Source organism: Megascapheus bottae, unplaced genomic scaffold, assembly GCF_031878675.1.
Source record: "Megascapheus bottae isolate mThoBot1 unplaced genomic scaffold, mThoBot2.hap1 HAP1_SCAFFOLD_103, whole genome shotgun sequence".
Classification (NCBI taxonomy): domain Eukaryota; kingdom Metazoa; phylum Chordata; class Mammalia; order Rodentia; family Geomyidae; genus Megascapheus; species Megascapheus bottae.
In genome coordinates this window covers 226,978-245,786 of record NW_028327323.1, presented here as the reverse complement: position 1 = coordinate 245,786, position 18,809 = coordinate 226,978, and the positions used below count along the sequence as shown (strand labels likewise).

The 18,809-nt window shown below is 42.5% G+C and overlaps 1 protein-coding gene across 1 annotated transcript in view; it reads left to right on the top strand.

Annotated features, from left to right (window-relative positions):
* Positions 1-17,662, top strand: part of LOC150040051 (neurotrimin-like) — a 51,092-nt gene extending 33,430 nt beyond the window's left edge. The window contains exons 5-8 of the mRNA XM_090327426.1: positions 3,518-3,669; positions 6,773-6,808; positions 11,162-11,194; positions 16,045-17,662. Of these exons, the coding sequence (XP_090183552.1) occupies positions 3,518-3,669; positions 6,773-6,808; positions 11,162-11,194; positions 16,045-16,145 (322 nt within the window). The 3' untranslated portion in view covers positions 16,146-17,662. The remainder of the gene's footprint in view (positions 1-3,517; positions 3,670-6,772; positions 6,809-11,161; positions 11,195-16,044) is intronic.
* The last annotated feature ends 1,147 nt before the right edge of the window (positions 17,663-18,809 follow it).

Sequence of the window (18,809 nt, the reverse complement as noted above, 5' to 3'; positions counted from 1 at the left end):
AGTTAGAGACTTGGAAACTGAGGAGAGAAGACAACAGAAAATAATCTGACATGACCAGTAGGGGAAATTCTAGTCCAGTTTGAGAAACTGTTCCCCATTCTTTATGGACAAGCTTCAGTGCATCTTGCTTTTCTTGTGCTAACTGGCCACTTAAACATCAAAAGCAATGACATGTTTTGAGTCAATAGTTAAATTTTGTTTAGAAGTAAATCACTTAATCCTAAAATCTGCTGCATTCTTATAACCCTTTACAGTGAAAAGAATTGTGCTGGTACTAGGACTCAGATGCAGGGCTTTTTAGCTCTGGCTAGGATCTATTTTTGTTCTTGACTAGCACCCTATCACTTGAGCATTTTTCTGGTTAATTGGAGGTAAGAGTCTTGAGGATTGGTCTGCCTGCACTAGCTTTAAAATGTGATCTTCAAATAGCTAGAATTATAGACATGCCACTGGCAACCAGCAGAATTTTCATTTCTAAGGACTTATATTTAGCCTCTAGCAAAAATGATGGTATACTTTCCTTGCCCATTGTATGGAAGGAAGAGCAGAGGCAGAAATGGAGAAAAACAAAGGAGAAGTAGAGTTGGCTTTTGTCCATCTTTCAACAACACAGAAATGTATTATCTCACTCCACTTTCATTATTATACTAAAGAAAGACTGAAGCTTCAAGTTTCCACAGCAGAAAAAATTACAGAGCTACAATGATCTAGTGCTAAATGAAAATTAACCAACTGTGTTCCCATTATCGAGACATTTAACGGAGGGAAAAGTAGGAACAAACATAGAGACCAAAGGCAAGATCTCAAAACACAGGAAAGTAAGTTGAACAAAAATTCTCATTGTTATAACAAACAGAGAGATGTCCTCTTGCCACAGAAGCCCCAAGGCTAGGAAGAGCTGTGATTTTCACCCTTATTTCTCCAGGAAGACAGGGCTTGGTAGTCTGGCCTTGGGTATGACCCTGGATCTGGCCTCTTCCTTTCCTCATCTTTGATTTTCTCTGATTGTTCCTCCGTTGCCATTGATGTGTATATGTGTACCAGTGCACATGCACTTGCTAGCCCTGGAAGCTTATAGTCAGGGCCTGGTCCATGTCCCTTAGTTTTTTCATTCAAGGCTAGTTCCACAGCTTGAGCCACAGTTCCACTTGTAGCAGTGTATGTATGTGATGTGATGTGTGTGTGTGTGGGGGGGTGCTCTTAATTGGAGACAAAAGTACCCAGGCTGGCTTCGAACTTCAATCCTCAGATCTCTGAGTAGCTAGTCTTATAGGTGTGAGCTACTGGGGCCTGGCTCCCTTTCCATTGATTTCACTCCACTTACCATTGACTACTCATACTGTTTTGTTTTAGTGTTCTTCAGTGAATGGAATATTTTCTCCTCCCACCATGACAAGAACACCACTGCCTCTGTGACCACAGTGGTGCTCTTGTCACAGCCAGTCATATCTCTACCACCTGGGCTGCCTGCCAGGCAAGCTTCACTGGGTAATTCCCAGTGAGGTATATCACATCTGGCGCTACCCTAGAATGACAGCTCTCACCCCTATCCTGCTTGTTGTGAGATGGGGCAAACTTCCAGAATCAGTCATAGTGATGGGGGCCAGAGGTTCTCTTAAAGGGTGGATAGACACATTTGACTTTATACTACAAGCACTCAACTGCCTAGTCCTGTGGTTTATTATCAGTCAAAGAGAGAGGAAGTAAAATTCTGTGCAGAGTAACAGTAATGGACACCCACCCAACAGGGACAGTAGCCATTGAAAAGTCTACAGCTTCATTAAGAAAGTGAAGCTGGGTGGCAATACAGGATGGAGGTTATGTGAATGTGTGAGAAGGGGATCATGAATCGCCCCAGGAGCTGCAAAATGCGGCAAAGTGTGGCTGACCACCTTACACTATGTTTAGCTAAGGATATTTCAGAGCTGTCAAGTATGGACCTGCTTCAAGTAAGACTTCCCACTATGGAGCCAAAATCTAATTCACAGCTTCATTCTGATGTGAAGCCTTCCACCCCACCCCAGGAATGCTGTCCAAAGGGTAAATCACCTCAATCCCCATAACTAGATCCCAGAGGCCTCTTGGTGCAGTCACTGGGACCCTGCCTTGTACAGTGCCCCCTAGAGAATCAGTAGCTACTAACCATTTGGGAAGGGGTGGGGGATATGTGGTACCACTGGATCCACAGAAGTGTCCACAAGACTTGCACAAGGGAAACATTGCACTGATGATGGTAGACTCAGACCAGTTCATTGCCCTGAGCTTCAGGGGAGAAGAAAAGCTGTATCATGAGAAGCAAGTCAAATCCTTCTAATCAACCTGATGATTTCCTTAGAGAGACAAATGTTAGATGGAAACTCTAGCCAGAACCTGCCTTTCTTTTTCTGATGTAGGCATGAGTCTTAGCAGGAAATGTGGATAACATCTTTCTGTAATCTCTTAAATGTAAACCTCCCAACAATGCAAAATAGCTGTCTTCTCTGTATACTATGATCCAGGGACAGATAGTAACATTGCTGATTTACAAGCACTGCAGGCACCTCCCGGTCACATTTGCTTTAACCCATGTCCATTGTCCAGACACATTTTATACAATCACACCTCCATACACTGGCACATTAGATGTACGCTTGCATGTCATATTCATTATCATTATATGTAATAATGGCTCATATATCTAATCCTAGCTACTCAGGAGGCTGATAGTTGAGAAAGAAAGTTCAAAACCAACCAGAGCAGAAAAGTCCATAAGCTTCTTAACTCCAATTAATCACCAAAAGGCCAGAAGTGAGGTAGTTTGGCTCAAATGATAGAGTACCAGCCTTGAGCAAAACAGCTAAATGACAGCGCTAAGGCCTTGAATTAACCTCCAGTACTTGCACACAGACACACACACACACAAAAAAAATCAGGTCTCTTTTTTCTTTCATGACAAAATGTTCACTAGACATCATCATCATCATCATCATCATCATCATCACCATCATCGTTGTCGTCATCATCATCATATCACCATCTTCATTACCACTGTCAGGAGCCTCATAAGTCAACACTTTTGAGCAGCTCTTCTTGCATGAATGGTATTATTCTGAATGTCACACAACTGGCATGCTATATTTGTTGTGATATGCCTGTCAGCTTTACAATGCAAGGATACAATGACATACCTCCCTTCTAAGAATTTAAATGTTAGTTTAGGAAGGTAAGGGATCTTTGACAGGACTGTGTGTGTGTGTGTGTGTGTGTGTGTGTGTGTGTGTGAGAGAGAGAGAGAGAGAGAGAGAGAGAGAGAGAGAGACAGAGAGACAGAGAGACAGAGAGACAGAGATAGAGAGACAGAGACAGAGAGACAGAGAGAAGAGAAGGGGGAAGAGAGGGAGAGTGAGAGAGAAATACAGTGACATGTTATCCAGTATAAATATATGGTAGCAATAAATGAACCTGATGAGGCCTGATGAATTAGAAAAATTGACCATCTCCTTTTTTCTCCTTTTGCTTTGTTTCTTGTTTTTCTCAGACTGATTGAAGGAAAGAAAGGCGTCAAAGTGGAAAACAGACCTTTCCTCTCAAAACTCATCTTTTTCAATGTCTCTGAACATGACTACGGGAACTATACATGTGTGGCTTCCAACAAATTGGGACACACCAATGCCAGCATCACACTATTTGGTGAGAATGTGCCCTGAGCTGGGCTCTGAGAGGCTGTGTAATAAAGAAGGGTGGCCAGAAGGGAGGAGCTAAGAGGAGAGGCTGGAAGGAGGAGAAAGTATCATAAGTGAGTAAAGGAGCCAAAGAGAGATACACACACACATTCACAGACAAAAGGAAATTTTGTGAATATATGAAAGTAGACATTAGGACCTGAAAAGATAAGTAAATATTAATTTCATTACATAATAAAAAAATAATCTGACACAAGAGACAAGGATAACTTAGGGATGCTAAAATTGACCTTTTCCCCCCCTCGTTGGTGATATCTCCTAAACTGACTTAGGAATTATAATTGGGTGAAATTACAAAGAGTCCAGAGGAAAGCACTAACAATTTAGTACTTTGTTCTCTGGCTTAGTGTAACTTGTCCCCTTTCTGAAACTTCTTCCAGCCTTTGGGATACAAGAGAAATAGGGTTATAGTCGTAAAAGCAGAGTTATAAATCTGGAGGCTCCTTAAAATTCTTTATTTCAGTGGGATAAAGAAACACAATCTAGCAAATAAGCATTTTCCCAGTTTCCCATTTGTGTCACTGGATGTTATCTTGCTGGTTAAGACATTTGTCCATCCACACTACCATCTTGAAAGAGGCCACATAGTCATTCATGGATTGCTTCCTTAAACGCATTATTGATGTACTACTAGCACGTACAAGGAATATTGTCTTCCTTTCATATATGGCAACAACTCTGGTGTCGGAAGAAAGCAACAATCTTTCCCTAGACCACAGCATGTGACCAGACAGACTTCTGTCTGTCTGCAGCCAGGCAAGACTCCTTGTGTCTGGCAGTGGCTTTAATCCTTAATGGATGCAAATTCTCCCCACAGGCCCCATTCCGGGTTACCTTTTGAGCAAATTTCTGCTTAGCATACCAAGTTCAGTGAGCTTGGAATTTTTCAGATCCTTTTCCCCCAAAGGCCCCTGGTAAGAAAGCCGATAGAATGCAATGGGGAAAGAAAGGCAAGAAATTTAGCAGATAACAGAAATGAACCTAAATTCTTGTTATTGTAAGAGAACACCCAGATAATCCTGTAGCCATAAATGCGCCCTCTCCTTCTCTCCTGCCAAATACTCCAGGTAATAGTTTATACTCCATCATTCCATCTCTTCTTCCAAATCACATCCTCCCGGCTTTCTTCTATTCAGCACATGAAATAAAGCCCAGCTTTATCTGAAAGCTGGGAAGGAGAAGGTGCCCTTGACCCTCGAGTCTGTAGCTCAAAATGGGCAGAGCTGTGATGAGAGTGATTGATCTCTCTGGCATTTCACACACAAGAATAGTTACAAGTGCTCCTCTCATTTGTCAGACAGTTTTGGGTTTTTTGCAGGTGCCTGTCTGTAAGTACAGAGGATCCATATTTGCAAAGAATGGGCCCATCCTTGCTTTCCTTGCAAGGCAAGGCACTCACAGCACTTTCCCTTCAGCTTCAAACCACATACAATCTACAGGGACAATAGGGGCCATAGTTTTGTAAAGTCTTCCTCCTGCTTTGAGCTCTCTTCTCTGATTTGGAGGCGTGAAATGGTTTTGCCATCGACTTTATCACTACTTGTCTAATTCCCTAGCTTCTTCTCTTTAAGTCATCTCAAGATGAGAATGGGGTGAGGCAGCAGATATTTTAAGAGTGAAATAACTGGCCTTTATGACAAGAAAAGCAACGGAGCGTGTGTCATAAATATCCTCTTTTTAACAGAACAACACGTGGCAATTATAACTGATTCCCCTTCCATGCCCCCATGTTTCTTGGTTGGAAAATATTCACCCTGTGCATGTGCTTTGGCACATGCCTGTTTTATGGAGTCCAAGACTCTACCAAGTGCATTGTAAAACATTGGGTACCTTTGCAGATGAGATAAGCAAGACTGGGTCAAAGATAGCATGGATGTCCTATAGTGCAGGAAGTCTCAGAGCTGTAACTTGTTTGTCTCTAAGGAGATGCAAGCTCAAAGCATTTTTCAAATGTGGTTTGAAAACAGAAACCAGTTCCTTTTTGTGGCCTCTGTTATGGGGAGCTCAAAAGTGTACTTCGATCCTTCCATGGAACTATTGAAACCCCATTAATTTTTAAGGCCAATATTCCTAGCCTTTTAGCTAGACAAAGTCTAGTTCTAGACAGTATTGCCCCTCCTAAGCTTATTATTGAATCTCACCATCATTTTTGAGGTCTTTTTCCAAATATAGTGGGATTTTTTTGGGGGGTGGGGAATTTCATGTTATTTTCCATTAAGAGCCACCAAAGAGTCTTGGGTAGGTTGAACAACAGGATTTACTTTATATGACTACACATTAATAGACATTCATGGTGAAGTTTAGTCTCCAATAACATTCTAGAAAGCCAACTAAATTATCATCTTGTCAACAACTTGTACATGTATTGCATTTTCTTCCCGTGAGGCATTGAAAAGTGAAGAATTCAGCATAGTGATTTTCCATGGTCAGAAACGTTTGGAAGACATAAACTAAGGAGTGGTGGGATGGTCCTTCTAATCACAAACAAATAGGACTCTGGGACCACAGAACTTGAGACCTCAGCTCTCATATTCCTGAATCAGAGTGATTCCAGAGAGATATTGCTCTTTCCTTCTGATCATTAAGTCATGAGTATCATCATCAATGATCATGATTACCATGAAATCAGACATTTCTACACTTCGTTTCCCAAATTGCTATAAGGAGGATGAGGATATGGGGGCCAAATCTCCCCTGGAAAGGGTGAAATGTTCCTTTTATGCCACACCAGTGACTCCATCCAGCACAAGGAAAACTCATAGTGAATCCATCCACAATGGAAGACATACAGAGTAGTGGCTTGCTCCCTCCCTTCCCAGCCATCTCACTTAACTGTGTAGAGTAAATCATTTCCCTGTTACTCTCATTTCACTTCGTCCTGCCATGTTGGGTTTTTTTTGTGTGTGTTTGTCTTCCTTTATTTATCCATGCCTCCAGAAATACTTGTAAGTGACGGTATACAAACTATATATGACAAATATATAGCAACTGTATATAATATATGTGTTTGTTTTCATTTTTCTCTCCTGTATGTCCCTCACCTGATTTAGAACTAAATGAGCCTACAAGCTCAACTTTGTTGCAAGGTCAGTATCCCCCCTTGCTTTATGTTTTGTTTCCCCTCCCCTCAATTCCACGATTAACTCCCTGATGTACCCCTCCCACCCTTTTCCTAATGTGCATTAGAGGTTCAACTAATGACTTAACTTAGGTTTTCTGATCCCCCCCCCACTGTCAGACATGTTCACAGAGCTAAAATAATGATGCCAGGAAAATATTAACACAAATGACTAGAGAGATGTTAGCAACTGAAGTTAGGACACATGTTTTGGTATGAAGGGACTTTCAGTAGAGATTAAGCCAATTCTCACCACTTAGGACTTTATTCTCAAAAACAAAAAAGGGAATATTTGAAACACAGGCAGTAGATTTTATGTTTTTGTTTGTCCATCTGTTTGCTTGTTTAGATCTTTTGAGCAGTCTTACTATATATATAGCCCAGGCCAAACTGGAACTTGACAACTTCCGATCTCAGCCTTCTGAGTGTTGTGATTACAGTCATACAAAACTATACTCAGTTCAGTTAGTGGTTTGAAACAGGCATGCTCACCTGAAGGAGTGTCATCCCACATCAAAGCTGTGAGCAGCAAAATCAAGTATGAATAAAAGCAAACATAGAATAGTGAGCCTGAGATGGAACTACAAGGCTCCACCTGCTCAGAAAGAGCTGGGAATACCTTACTGCCCTTTATGTGATTTGGGAACTTTGGTGAAAGGACTTCTCCTTCAACTTTCCATTCTGATCTTCTGGGTATATCCAACCCTTCACCCTTTTGTGTGTAGAATATGGGTCAGAACAGAAGTTGTAGACACCTGGAAGGCTCTGTAGTTGGGTGCATACAGTCTGCAGGATAGTCTGCTGGACTTGTCCTTACAACTGAGAGTTTAGAGGCGACAGATTGAGCACTTTCTTCACCTATGTTTCCCCGCCCCCCGTACTTTCCTAGCTACCTATTTTCTTAGGCAGTACTTCCATAGAAAGTTCATCTTCAGCTCAGAAACACAAGGAAGATTCATATGAATGTGTGGCTTCCTTTGTACTGACAGGAAACCTTTGGCTTTAAGAGAAGTTCAAAGCTATTTTCTCCATAATATCGAGATGGAGTAGAAGGATTTTGATAAGAGCATTTTGTTCATTCTCAGCATTTGTTGCCATCCTTGAAGTAGTATTTCTCTGCTTCTCTATTGCAAACACAACAGATTGCATGCCACCTTCCCATATTAATATTTGGAAACACTGGACACATGCAGTGATAAATGAGAACTCAATGCTGTGCCACCATCTCTCAAGAAACTTCCACACCGACAAGTGTGTGTATTGCCCACACTGCCAGCTTTATAGCTCCAAAACTGCTTATTTCCCATTCAGTGATCCTTTGTCTTTTATCTTCTAGGCATTAAGTTAGGTTTGATGCTATCAGCAGCAACCGAGGGACTGTTGGCTGATTAATGCCTGTGAGCTTCACAGTGACCATCAAACCAGTTTATTAAAGACTAGAGAGCTAAAGTAGACTCTGCACATCAGACTGAAACAACTGCAGCTGAAAAGATGATCCATTCTTTCCGACAGAGGATTAAAAATAGTTCATTAGGCCAGTCATCAAGTCATCCAGAGTTTGCATTTCTACAGCAAGTACATATGTGCCAAACTAAGAGAAGATGCAAAGAAATATCTCTACTCTCTTTCTATGAGAGTAGAATAGTATTCCTTACTCAGTGCTCCTTTGCCTATTATAATTTAATAGCAGCCCCAGCTGACTGGATTGCCTGGATTTAGCTAGGAGTATTGTTTTTGCTTAAAGCATGATGGCTTCTGTCTTGCCTGACAAAGACTGGCTGAGTTTAGACTTAGGATGTTGTATGTAGGATTCTTTTACCTTTTTTTCCCATTGCTTTTTATTTTTTTTTATCCCACCCTATCCTTTCTCCTTCCCATTCGCTTTCCTTATTTTCCTTCTTTCCTTTCTTCCTCTCTTCTTCCTTCCGTCATTTCTCCTTCCTCCCTTTTTCTTTTTTTCCTTCCTTCCTTTCTCTCCTCTTCCTTTATTCTTTCTTCTCTATATCCTTCCCTCCTTCCATCCTTCCTTCCTTCTTTCCTTCCTTCCATACATCATTTCTCCTTCCCTTTTTTCCTCCTCTTTTTTTTTTGTATGTATGGTGGTGGTCATAAACTCTGGGCCTGGGCACTGTCCCTGACCTCTTCAGCTCAAGGCAACTGCCCTACCCTTGGGCCACAGCCCCACTTCTGGTTTTCTAGTGATTAATTTGAGACAAGAGATTCACAGCTTTGTAGTGCCCAGGCTGGCTTTGAACCATGATCTTCAGATCTCAGCCTCCTGTGTAGCTAGGATTACAGGCATGAGCCACCATGCCTGGCCTTCTTTTCCTTCTTTTTTCCCCATTCCTCTTATTTCCTTTCCCCCTTCCCCCTTTCTTTTTTATGATCCTCTCATTATTTTTTTGTTTCTCCTGACCTTTGTTTCTCTACTCTGGCTTATTGTTAATATATCACTACCAGATCAGTTAAATTTCAGTCAAGGTCCTTATTAGCAAAGAAAAAATAGTTAATTTTTTTAGGATTTTCCTTTCTTGTCCACCAAGATGTCACTTAAAGATTTGAGCTTCTGGCTACTACTGGCTTTGGGTGCTCACAGAAGTTTTGTTCTTCTGGATACAATAGCCAATGACAGGATGATGTCAGCATGCTTACATCTCTTCTATACCAGAGCAAAGAGAAAGGACTGGCATGCAACTTGAAGGTTTAGAATGTATAGGAGGAACATCTTGCCTTCATTTGTCTCTCTCATGTGATAAGTGAAGGCCAATAAAACTCTTTGTTCCTTAGAAAAGCTGAAACACTGTTACTTGGAAAAGCTCAAGGATAGGTTCTAGGAAAAGTCACAAAGACAGTGTCAAATTGTTCTTTGCTTTTGTGGATGTTTTCAAGTAGTATGCATTGGAGATGAGGAAAAGCTAAATGGGAACAATCAAGATGCAGCTGTTTTCAGATTTTTTGCTATATAGAAAGTTCTTCTAATACCTAGAAGCAGCGACTTGTGCCATAAACTTCTACCTTTTTTTCTGAGTCCCTAGTGCAATTGGAACCTTCCTTCTGTCTTTATGAATTAACACCCTTATTGCCATAGGACCTTCCCTTCAAATGCTTTACACTTGGACTTCGTGTTTGGGGACAAACATTGTATGAATGCCTCATTGCTTCAAGTCTCTGTCTTTCTCTTTCCATTAGCCCTACATGTGGACACAGGAAGATTCATAAATCTACTCCTTCTTAACTTCTTGGCTGTCCTTGCTCACCAAAACACATTAATTACATGGTACCATTACCATGGGCTATTGTCTACCATATTGGTTTTACATCTTGGCTTGACCATTGCCTATATCTTAATAACCTTACACTGATCTCTCAACATTGTTTGTGTCCACCTAAATCAAGAGGATATCACATTGTGAAAGGCTTTAAAGTACAGATGTAGTGTTTGGACGTACAGGAACATTTGTATTTCTCTGATTCTAGATATAGAACATTTTTATCTAAATTAACTTCCTATATTCAAGGAATTTATATATACAGAGATCATGGATTCCCCATGATACTACTTCAATGAAAAAAATATTTGAATACCACTTCTCAGAGAGCAACTCCAGTGGCCTTTGTCAAAAGAGGGCAATGCAAGGTAGATATCACAACCTCAGGCCAGACAAGACCCCTGTCATCCACAGAAAAGATAGAGGCTCTGGGTTTTTTTTTCCTTAGTGTTTAAAGCTGTTGAAATAGACATTTTTTTCACACTCTAGTAAAAAGAAGAGCTAACATCTGGGCATATGGATGGGGTGTGCCAGTAGGAAATGGGAAAAGGCAGAATGAACTCACCAGTGTTTCTAAAATGGTAAGTCACACTTGCCATTTTGGCCTTACATGGGCATTGGCATCCAAGTCCAGCTCTAGCAGCCAACTTAATACTTGAAGTCTTCAGACTTCAATGAATTCAAGGATACTCTGGTGACCACAGAAAGAAAGCTTGGTTTACAAATAGACATTTTTCTCAATACCTTGAGCTCCAAAGGTCTAGAACAACGCCTACTGATGCTAGGTGGATATTTTAGCTCTGCTTCAGTTTGTGGTAATCTTTATTGTTCACACCATGGCTTGGCCTCCAGTTTATTATAGCTGCCACAGAAGACTGAAGACATTCACTATAAGTTGTATGCTTTGGTCAGGACGACCAGAAGTAGGCATAAGAGGCCTGGAGGAGGTCTTAGGGCTGGAGCTCATTCATTTCCTCAACCCATCTGATTGCAAAGTGTGCAATCCTGACTGTTTTCTACTTTAACAGTGGCTTGTTCTTAATTTCTTTTAGAAGTGAAAACTACAGCCATGACTCCTTGGAAAGGTTGGTACATTTGTTTTTTTCAGGTAGTTGCTGCCATGGGGTTATGGGCATAAGAAGCCTCCCTTTCCTAAGCTGTTTCTAAGAAGCAACCTAAAGGGACCTCTCTCTACTGGACTTTGAGCATCTCAAGGATTATTTAGATTAACCCTTCTTCTGAGGACATCAAATCCTCCCTGGAGAGCTTCTACTTGTGCCACGTCTAACTCATCTCTGCTAGTGGCACTAATGAGCACCTGCCAGTGCCTAGAATTGCTTGGGCTCTGGGCTTCTCCTCACCAGGGCTGTCTCTCTTCTTGCATATAGAGATGCTCTAATGCGATGATCATTGTAGACACTGGCCTTGCATGTGCCCTTTGCTTGCCCCTTCTCCCCCCACCACCTTTCTCTATATATAGAACTGGGAGCTGGAAGGAAAGCAATGGATGGGATGGGAGGTTGGAGGAAGGGGGAGGTTCTTGGGTGAGTCACTTGACCAGGAATAAAATGTGTCTTATTTGAGGCTTTCATTCCTGCCAGATGTTTCCAATGGATAATTGACACTCATCACAGTTCTCTGGGACCCTAACTGTCCTGGTAATTAGTCTCTTTGAGCCTTCACAGCTCTCTAATGAGACAGAGAAAATAAAGGCATCCAGTGTAGAGAGGAAGCTGGGTGAAGAACCGTGGCTTCATCTGTGCGGCTGTGTTCCCAGGAAGATGAGCCATGCTGTCACTCTGGCTCCACGGGGGCCTTCCTCTTAGCCTGCCTGGATCTCATAGTGTATCCTGTGTCTCATAGACTGTAAGGAAGGGCAGCTGCATGATCCATTGGTTGAGCCTTTTCTCTCTCATAGTGATGCACGAGCTCATAAAGAAGCACCTCTATGCTAGGGAGAAACGCTTTGGAGAAAGAAGCCAAGGGATCCTGGGCAAGCTTCTTGAGCACTTTGGTATTTAGTTTCCATTTATTGAGTAGGAGCTGGCCACCCTTGTTTTCACAGTGCCCTTGGGCACTGTGATAGGTTCATTTCCCCAACTGTGACATTATGCCTGACTTCCTAGTTCTCATGGATTGGATTCTGTGCAGATATTTACTTAGCGCCAGCCATTTTATGACTTCCATTGAACAGAGTTAAGAGGAAGTCAATTTTTTCCTTTATTTCTTTTATTGTTGTTGGTGGTGGTCATGGAGCTTGAACACTGGGCCTTGACACTGTCCAAGGCTGCTGCCCTACCTCTGAGCTCTTCAGCTCAAGGCTACCATGCTACCCCTAGAGCCACAGTGCACTTCTGGTTTTCTAGTGGATAGCTGGAGATAAGAGTTTCATAGTCTTTAGTTCTTGGGCTGGCTTTAAACTGAGCTCCTCAGATCTCAGCCTCCTTAGTAGCTAGGGTTACAGGTGTGTGCCACTGCTCCTGGCTCTTTTATTTCTTACTTGCTTTGACTTTTTTATTTCGTCAAGTGTAATACACATGATTTTATGAATCAGTGGTTTCTCCTTATCAACAAACATCAATAAATATTGATTGGATACCTGTCATGGCTAATGAAACCTTAAGAAGATGATAGCTCCAAGAAGAAAATACATAACACACACACACACACACACACACACACACACACACACACACAGAATTAGAATTCATGGTGGTGAGCATATTAACAATAGGATTACATAAGGTATCCAAAGACCCAGCCTGAGAAAACCAAGAAACTCTACCTGGAAGAAGTTATTGAAGACTTGAAAAGAAACTGGAACAGGCAATGAGAATTAATCAGATGAAAATGGGAGGGTGAGAAAAAAAGTGAATACAGATAGAGGGTGCTGATTTGGGGGCTCTCTGCACAGGACAAGGGACACCCAGGGGACATGGCAAAAGGAGGGCATGAAGGATCGCAATAGCAGCCAGACAGCATGATGGGATGCATGCTCTGCCACCAAGGACTTCTAGTACCGGAAGGTACTTCTCGTCCTGCTACAGGGCTCATGTTTGCAGTGTTAAGAATGTGGTATTATAGACTTATCACCCTGGAATATGTGTGGCAATATGTTGAATAAGGCACCGGGTGACAACTCATCTTGTGAATAGGTAAGCTCTGTAAATGGGAAGACATGACATTGCTTATTTGTCTTCTCTGGGTGTGTATGCAGGACTGAAGAAGCTGGGGTCTCTACCTCAAAATTGTCTCTGATCTTGCTTCATCTGTCCAGCTCTGCCCAGGCCAGGTTTTCTAGATGTGCAGAATGGACAGTGGGGAGGTGAGGGGGGTCCATAGGTGGATGGAGGTGAAGACAAGAGAGCATTATTCTATACCCAGTGAATGCTAGCTTCTCCTAGGTCTCAGCAGAAGCAATGGAAATTTCAGGAGCTTTTCCTAGACAGTGTATCAATAAGGAAGTCCATATTCCCAGACAATTGTGGATTTCTTTTCATGTTCTGGAAGGAGAGTTTTCTCCCACGACAGTTAGCGTCTGTGCCTGCAGACTCCCTGTGATCCTTTCCAACAGGGAGTAGACCTACAAAAGCCTCAGAGGGGTTTAGCTATGTGAACAAGTATGAGCTGACAGCCACAAGGCCATTGTGATGTTCCATTGGGAGTGCTTTGCCAGCTTAGTTCTTCTCCATTATGACATGCTAGGGAGGGCCATTTGCCAATGCATAGCTACCACCTGGGATGGAGAGTCTCAGTCTAGAAACAAGGCATTCATCCCTTTCTTTAGATAGGAACTCAGCAAACCCTTACTGGGCCAGTGTTCAGAAGAGGAGGGAGGCAGGGAGTAGGGGTGGTGAGGGAAGGATCTGTGTGTCCTCAGATATTTGCCCTGCTAGGAGCACAAGCACCACTTGTGAAGGATACATTGAGAACAGTTCTGAGCAGTGTGTACAAGATACAATAGATTATGAGCCAGGAGTTTGGCCTAGGGGTAGTGCTTGCCCCTCATGAACAAAGACTGGGGTTCAATTTCTCGGTCCCACATACATAGAAAAAAAGCCAGAAGTGGTGCTGAGGCTCAGAACTGGCAAAGAGAGAGAGAGAGAGAGAGAGAGAGAGAGAGAGAGAGAGAGAGAGAGAGAGAGAGAGAGAGAGAGAGAGAGAGAGAGAGAGAGAGATTGAGAGAATAGACTATGATCTCTAGCTTTGTGTGGGGAAGTTGCGGAACCTGGCTCTCACAAAGACTTGTTGGGACACAGGCACTCAGATAGGAGTCTTGTGTCTTCAGTCCTCTGCCTTGGCACTGGAAGAGACTTGCTGGGAAGACCTTGGAGCAGCACACAGGGGACAGAAGCAATCTGTCGCTCTGGAGGGTGCAAGGAATTAGCATGCCTCTTTGAGGTCAAGCCAAATTCTGGGTGAGTGGAGTTCTGAATGGTGATTTGTATAGAAGTGTAAAGATTAAATTGTAGGTGATACAACCCATTAGTGACTAATCTCAAGTGAAAGGCAGTTGAAATGTAAATCCTCAGGACTTTTAAGCATACTCCTTTGTTACCTGTGTCCCTATGGATGCTAACAGCTTTGTATTATCTAGTGTAGCACGTTTTCCTGCAGGGCACTGAGCAGGACAACATTCCCTGGGGTCTTACATGGAACTCATTCTGCCAAGCAGTTCGACCTTGAGAATTCTGTGAGACAGACATCATGCAGGCCTAAGATTTGGGGAATCATATTTAGCCACTGCCCCAATACTTAAAGATTTACCCCCAAGGGCTAAGTCCCAGGAATCCACAGTGTCATCCTATGGGGAATGAAGAAACATGGTTTTATTTTTTGATCTGATTTAACCAGAAGTGACTCCATGAATGAGCCTCCCAAACAGGAAAACAGGCTCTGACTCTGTTCCTTGTTTCCCTCCCCACGAGGACTTAGAATGGAATCATCAGCTTCACTAAATTCAGTGCAGCAATCGCCAACAGAATAGGTTCAATGGAGAAAGCGCCCTGTTGTTTTGGTATCAAATCCATCTAGACAGTCATACCTAGGTTTGGTTCAGCATTTACCAATACATTTTAATAACCATAAGGGCTAATAGAACCTATGGGGTTTAAGAATAGGGAAGCTTCTATAATCATGCAGTTCTCTCACTTCCTGTATTTAGCTCAATGTCAAAGAGTATTTACACAGGTCACATGGGTTTGTACTCTGTAGGACCATTTTTCCTCTGTGTTCTCTCCCCTACAGACTCACAGTGAGGCAGGATCTGTACTCAGCCCATGTCCATTCCTAGATATAATCACATCCCTGAGCAGACAGGCTCTGTCCCCTTACTTGATCCCCTGTGTACCTGATATGGGCTAGTTCTGAGCATCTGCTATTACCTTGTCCAGACAGGGAAGAGGCCAAGTGTTTCAGGTAGAACCAAGGGCCTGCCCTGGGATAGAGTAATTGACAGGATGGCCTCTGTGTTTGACAGAGTAACAGCATCAGCTTGCAAATAGATCATAACGCCCCCAACAACTCCTTCCCTGAATAGCAGGCTGAGCAGTTGGAGAGTTCAGAGAATATCCAAGGCAGAGAGAGCTCAGAGGGGCAGAGGTTGAGGCACACAACGCAAGGGGCATGCTTTATTGAACTCTGTTGAACTTTATTGAATAAGTCCTTTCTTGAACTTTGACCCTGAACCAGAGCCCAAGCATGTTACATAAAGGTCACCAGGACATTTGAACCCAAGCCTCCTGTTCTCTGTTTGCAACTGAGGTCTCTCCATGGGCACAGTGCATATGCATGGAGCAGGAGAACTGCAGCACCACATGCTCTGTGTAAGGGATGTCTTGTCAGAGGCAAGCCTGATGTCACCAGACCAGGCCATTAGAAAATGCTTGAACCATTCCACAGGCAGCAGCTCATCATCCATGTGTTCTCTCCACAGGCCCGGGTGCAGTCAGCGAGGTTAGCAATGGGACATCTCGGAGGGCAAGCGGTGTTTGGCTCCTCCCGCTTCTGCTCTTACACCTGCTTCTCAAATTTTGATGTGACCGCCCCTTCCCCTCTGGGTAGAGCTGCCACCACCGCACCTCCAACATCGCAGCAGCACGGCCACACGACAGCAACGAGTCAGAATCAAATGAAATTCTGGAGGATCACCGCTCATGGGAGAGAAATTTGAGGGAGGGGAACAAAGAATACTTTGGGGGAAGAAAACAAAACAAAACAAAACCACAAAAGTTAAAAAACAAACAAACAAACAGCAAATGGAAATTGAAAATCGCCTTGCAGATATTTTAGGTACCACTGAGTTTTCTTTCTTTTCCCAAATGGGAAGAGTATGCACCCGGCTTGGACCCACCCACAAGCAGCAGTAAGTGACTTCTCTGTCACGAGGGTGGGCAAGGGCTCAGCCATCCTGCCCACTAAGTGCCCCCACCCCCAACCCCGTGGACCACTCAGAAGTCATCATCTCAAATTCCATCCTTCCTTAGGACACAAACCAATACAGAGTGAAACATGTGGTCCCTTATGCACTGAGGAGGGTCCTTTGGTATAGACGGTCACCAGGGCAAGTGTCATGAAATACAAAAAAATTTAAAAAAGGAAAAACAAAACAAATACAAAAAAGACAGCCTGGCAGCCACAACAATCCCATAAATAAGAGTCACAAAAAGATATGGTTAAACTTTTATCTTTTATTTTTTTTTTCATTTTATGACATGGACATCACAATGATAAGGGATTCTGATTCATTATTAATTTTATCAATTGTATTTTCTCGTGTGAGTCAAGAACTTAGTGCAAAAAAATAAGACAAAAACGAAAGCAAAAAATTATATATATATACATAGGAACGAAAACATTAAGAACAGAAAAAGAACAATGTACTTCTCAACGAGGTTAAAAACTGGCAGATCCTGGTGAGGACTTGGCAGACTCACCAAACAACAACAACAACAAGAAAAACAACCAGAAAACAGACAACAAACAAAGAATCCATTACACGCCCAGTTTAGATATCATTGCATCAGTGTGACCAATTCCCCCTAATTCTGACATCATTTTCACACAGGCAGTTCTATGCTATCCCCATACTCTTTAGAAAAGGGAAATTGATCTGCACTGTGTCTTGGGTTTGTTGGCTATGCTTCTTTTGAGGGCATATATTATACAGTATATATATATATATATATACATATATTTTTTTGTTAGAGTTCTAGCCATTTTGTTTCTCAGCAGGGTCCTTTCTCAGACATTACTGCATGCTGTATATGGCGTTAGCTGTGTGTTGATCTTCTACAAGATGATAGAGTTCACTGGTAATTGTGTAATCAGCTCCTGCCTTTTTAAAAATTTTATTTTCCTGGGTTCTTTACATGTCAGAGACATTTATACAAAGTGAAGAGAAAAAAAAACAACAACAAAAAAAACCCATCAACAATGAATAATCAGGGGCAGCATCTTTCCAGGTGTGGCTCTCTGAAGCCAAAGCCTTCTGGCTTCCCTTCTCCATCTGGCCTGGGGCATTCACAGACAGCAAGCAATCAAACCAACTAAACCGCCAGTAACCACTTACTTTAGCCCACCACGGGAATCCCTGATGCCTTTGTGACCACTGAAGAATTGAATCCTCTCAGTTGATTTTATTTAATTTCCCACCTTTGTGTGAGTGTGTATGAAAGAGAAGAAAAATGCAGTTTTTAGGTAAATCTCTTTTTTTTTCTTTTGTCCTCTCCAAGTCTGGGGAGCAGAGAGGCCTCGGGGAGGGGCCCTGGATGTGATGAGGGAAAGTGGGATTGGGGTAGGGGAGGGAGGGGTTGTTCTCTGACTTGACATTAAAAAGTGTTCCATATCCCTCTTCACCTGCTGTGCTACTCATTCTGCAGGGTGCGTGATGGGGGAGGTGGGGGGGGGAAGTGGAGGGATATCTGTCTGTGGTTTGATCATCTGAGAGCAGGGAAGGGATCATAGAATTTATGGGGTGGGAGGAAGTTTCTGTGGAGGGTGCTCTGATGAAAACAGAGCACTCTGAGGTAGTCTTCATCTTCCTCAAAGGAGCCTGACTCCCAACATCTCATCTGTGCTTGGCGTGAGAATACAAACCCAAACATGGCTTTTATATCTGATGATTCCTGGAAGGAAGCCCAAAGTAAGTATTACATGTGCATACATGCACAGGTAATACACACACATACACACACAGTGCAAGGTTCATGATTTTTTTTTTAAATTTAATCTTTATTTTAAAGTTGACATACAGAAGGTTACAGTTATGTAAGTAAAGTAATGATTATATTTCTCTTTGAACAATGTTACCCTCTCCCTCATTTTCTCCCACTCCCCCCCCCCCACAACAAACCCCCAAACTGTAAAGTTTATTTCAAACATAGTGTCTAGTGAGTATCACTGTTGGCTTGACTCACTCTTTGTCCCACCATTTCTGCAACAATCCCCCAAATCTGGTGATTGACTTCTAAAATGACTCTCTCTTATCCCCAAATCTCACCTCTAGTCAAAAACTAAGAGGAAATGAACACAAAAACTAACACAAAAGCAAGTGTGAAGTGAGTCTAACCTGTACTGGTGGAGATTCACTAAGAGATGGAAATGAACCGCTGGACTTGGGATTTCAGGAACAAGATCCCTCCCTCTAAGAATAGCCTCTTATCCAGGCACAACTAGCAAAACTGAGGTGCGTGCGTGTGT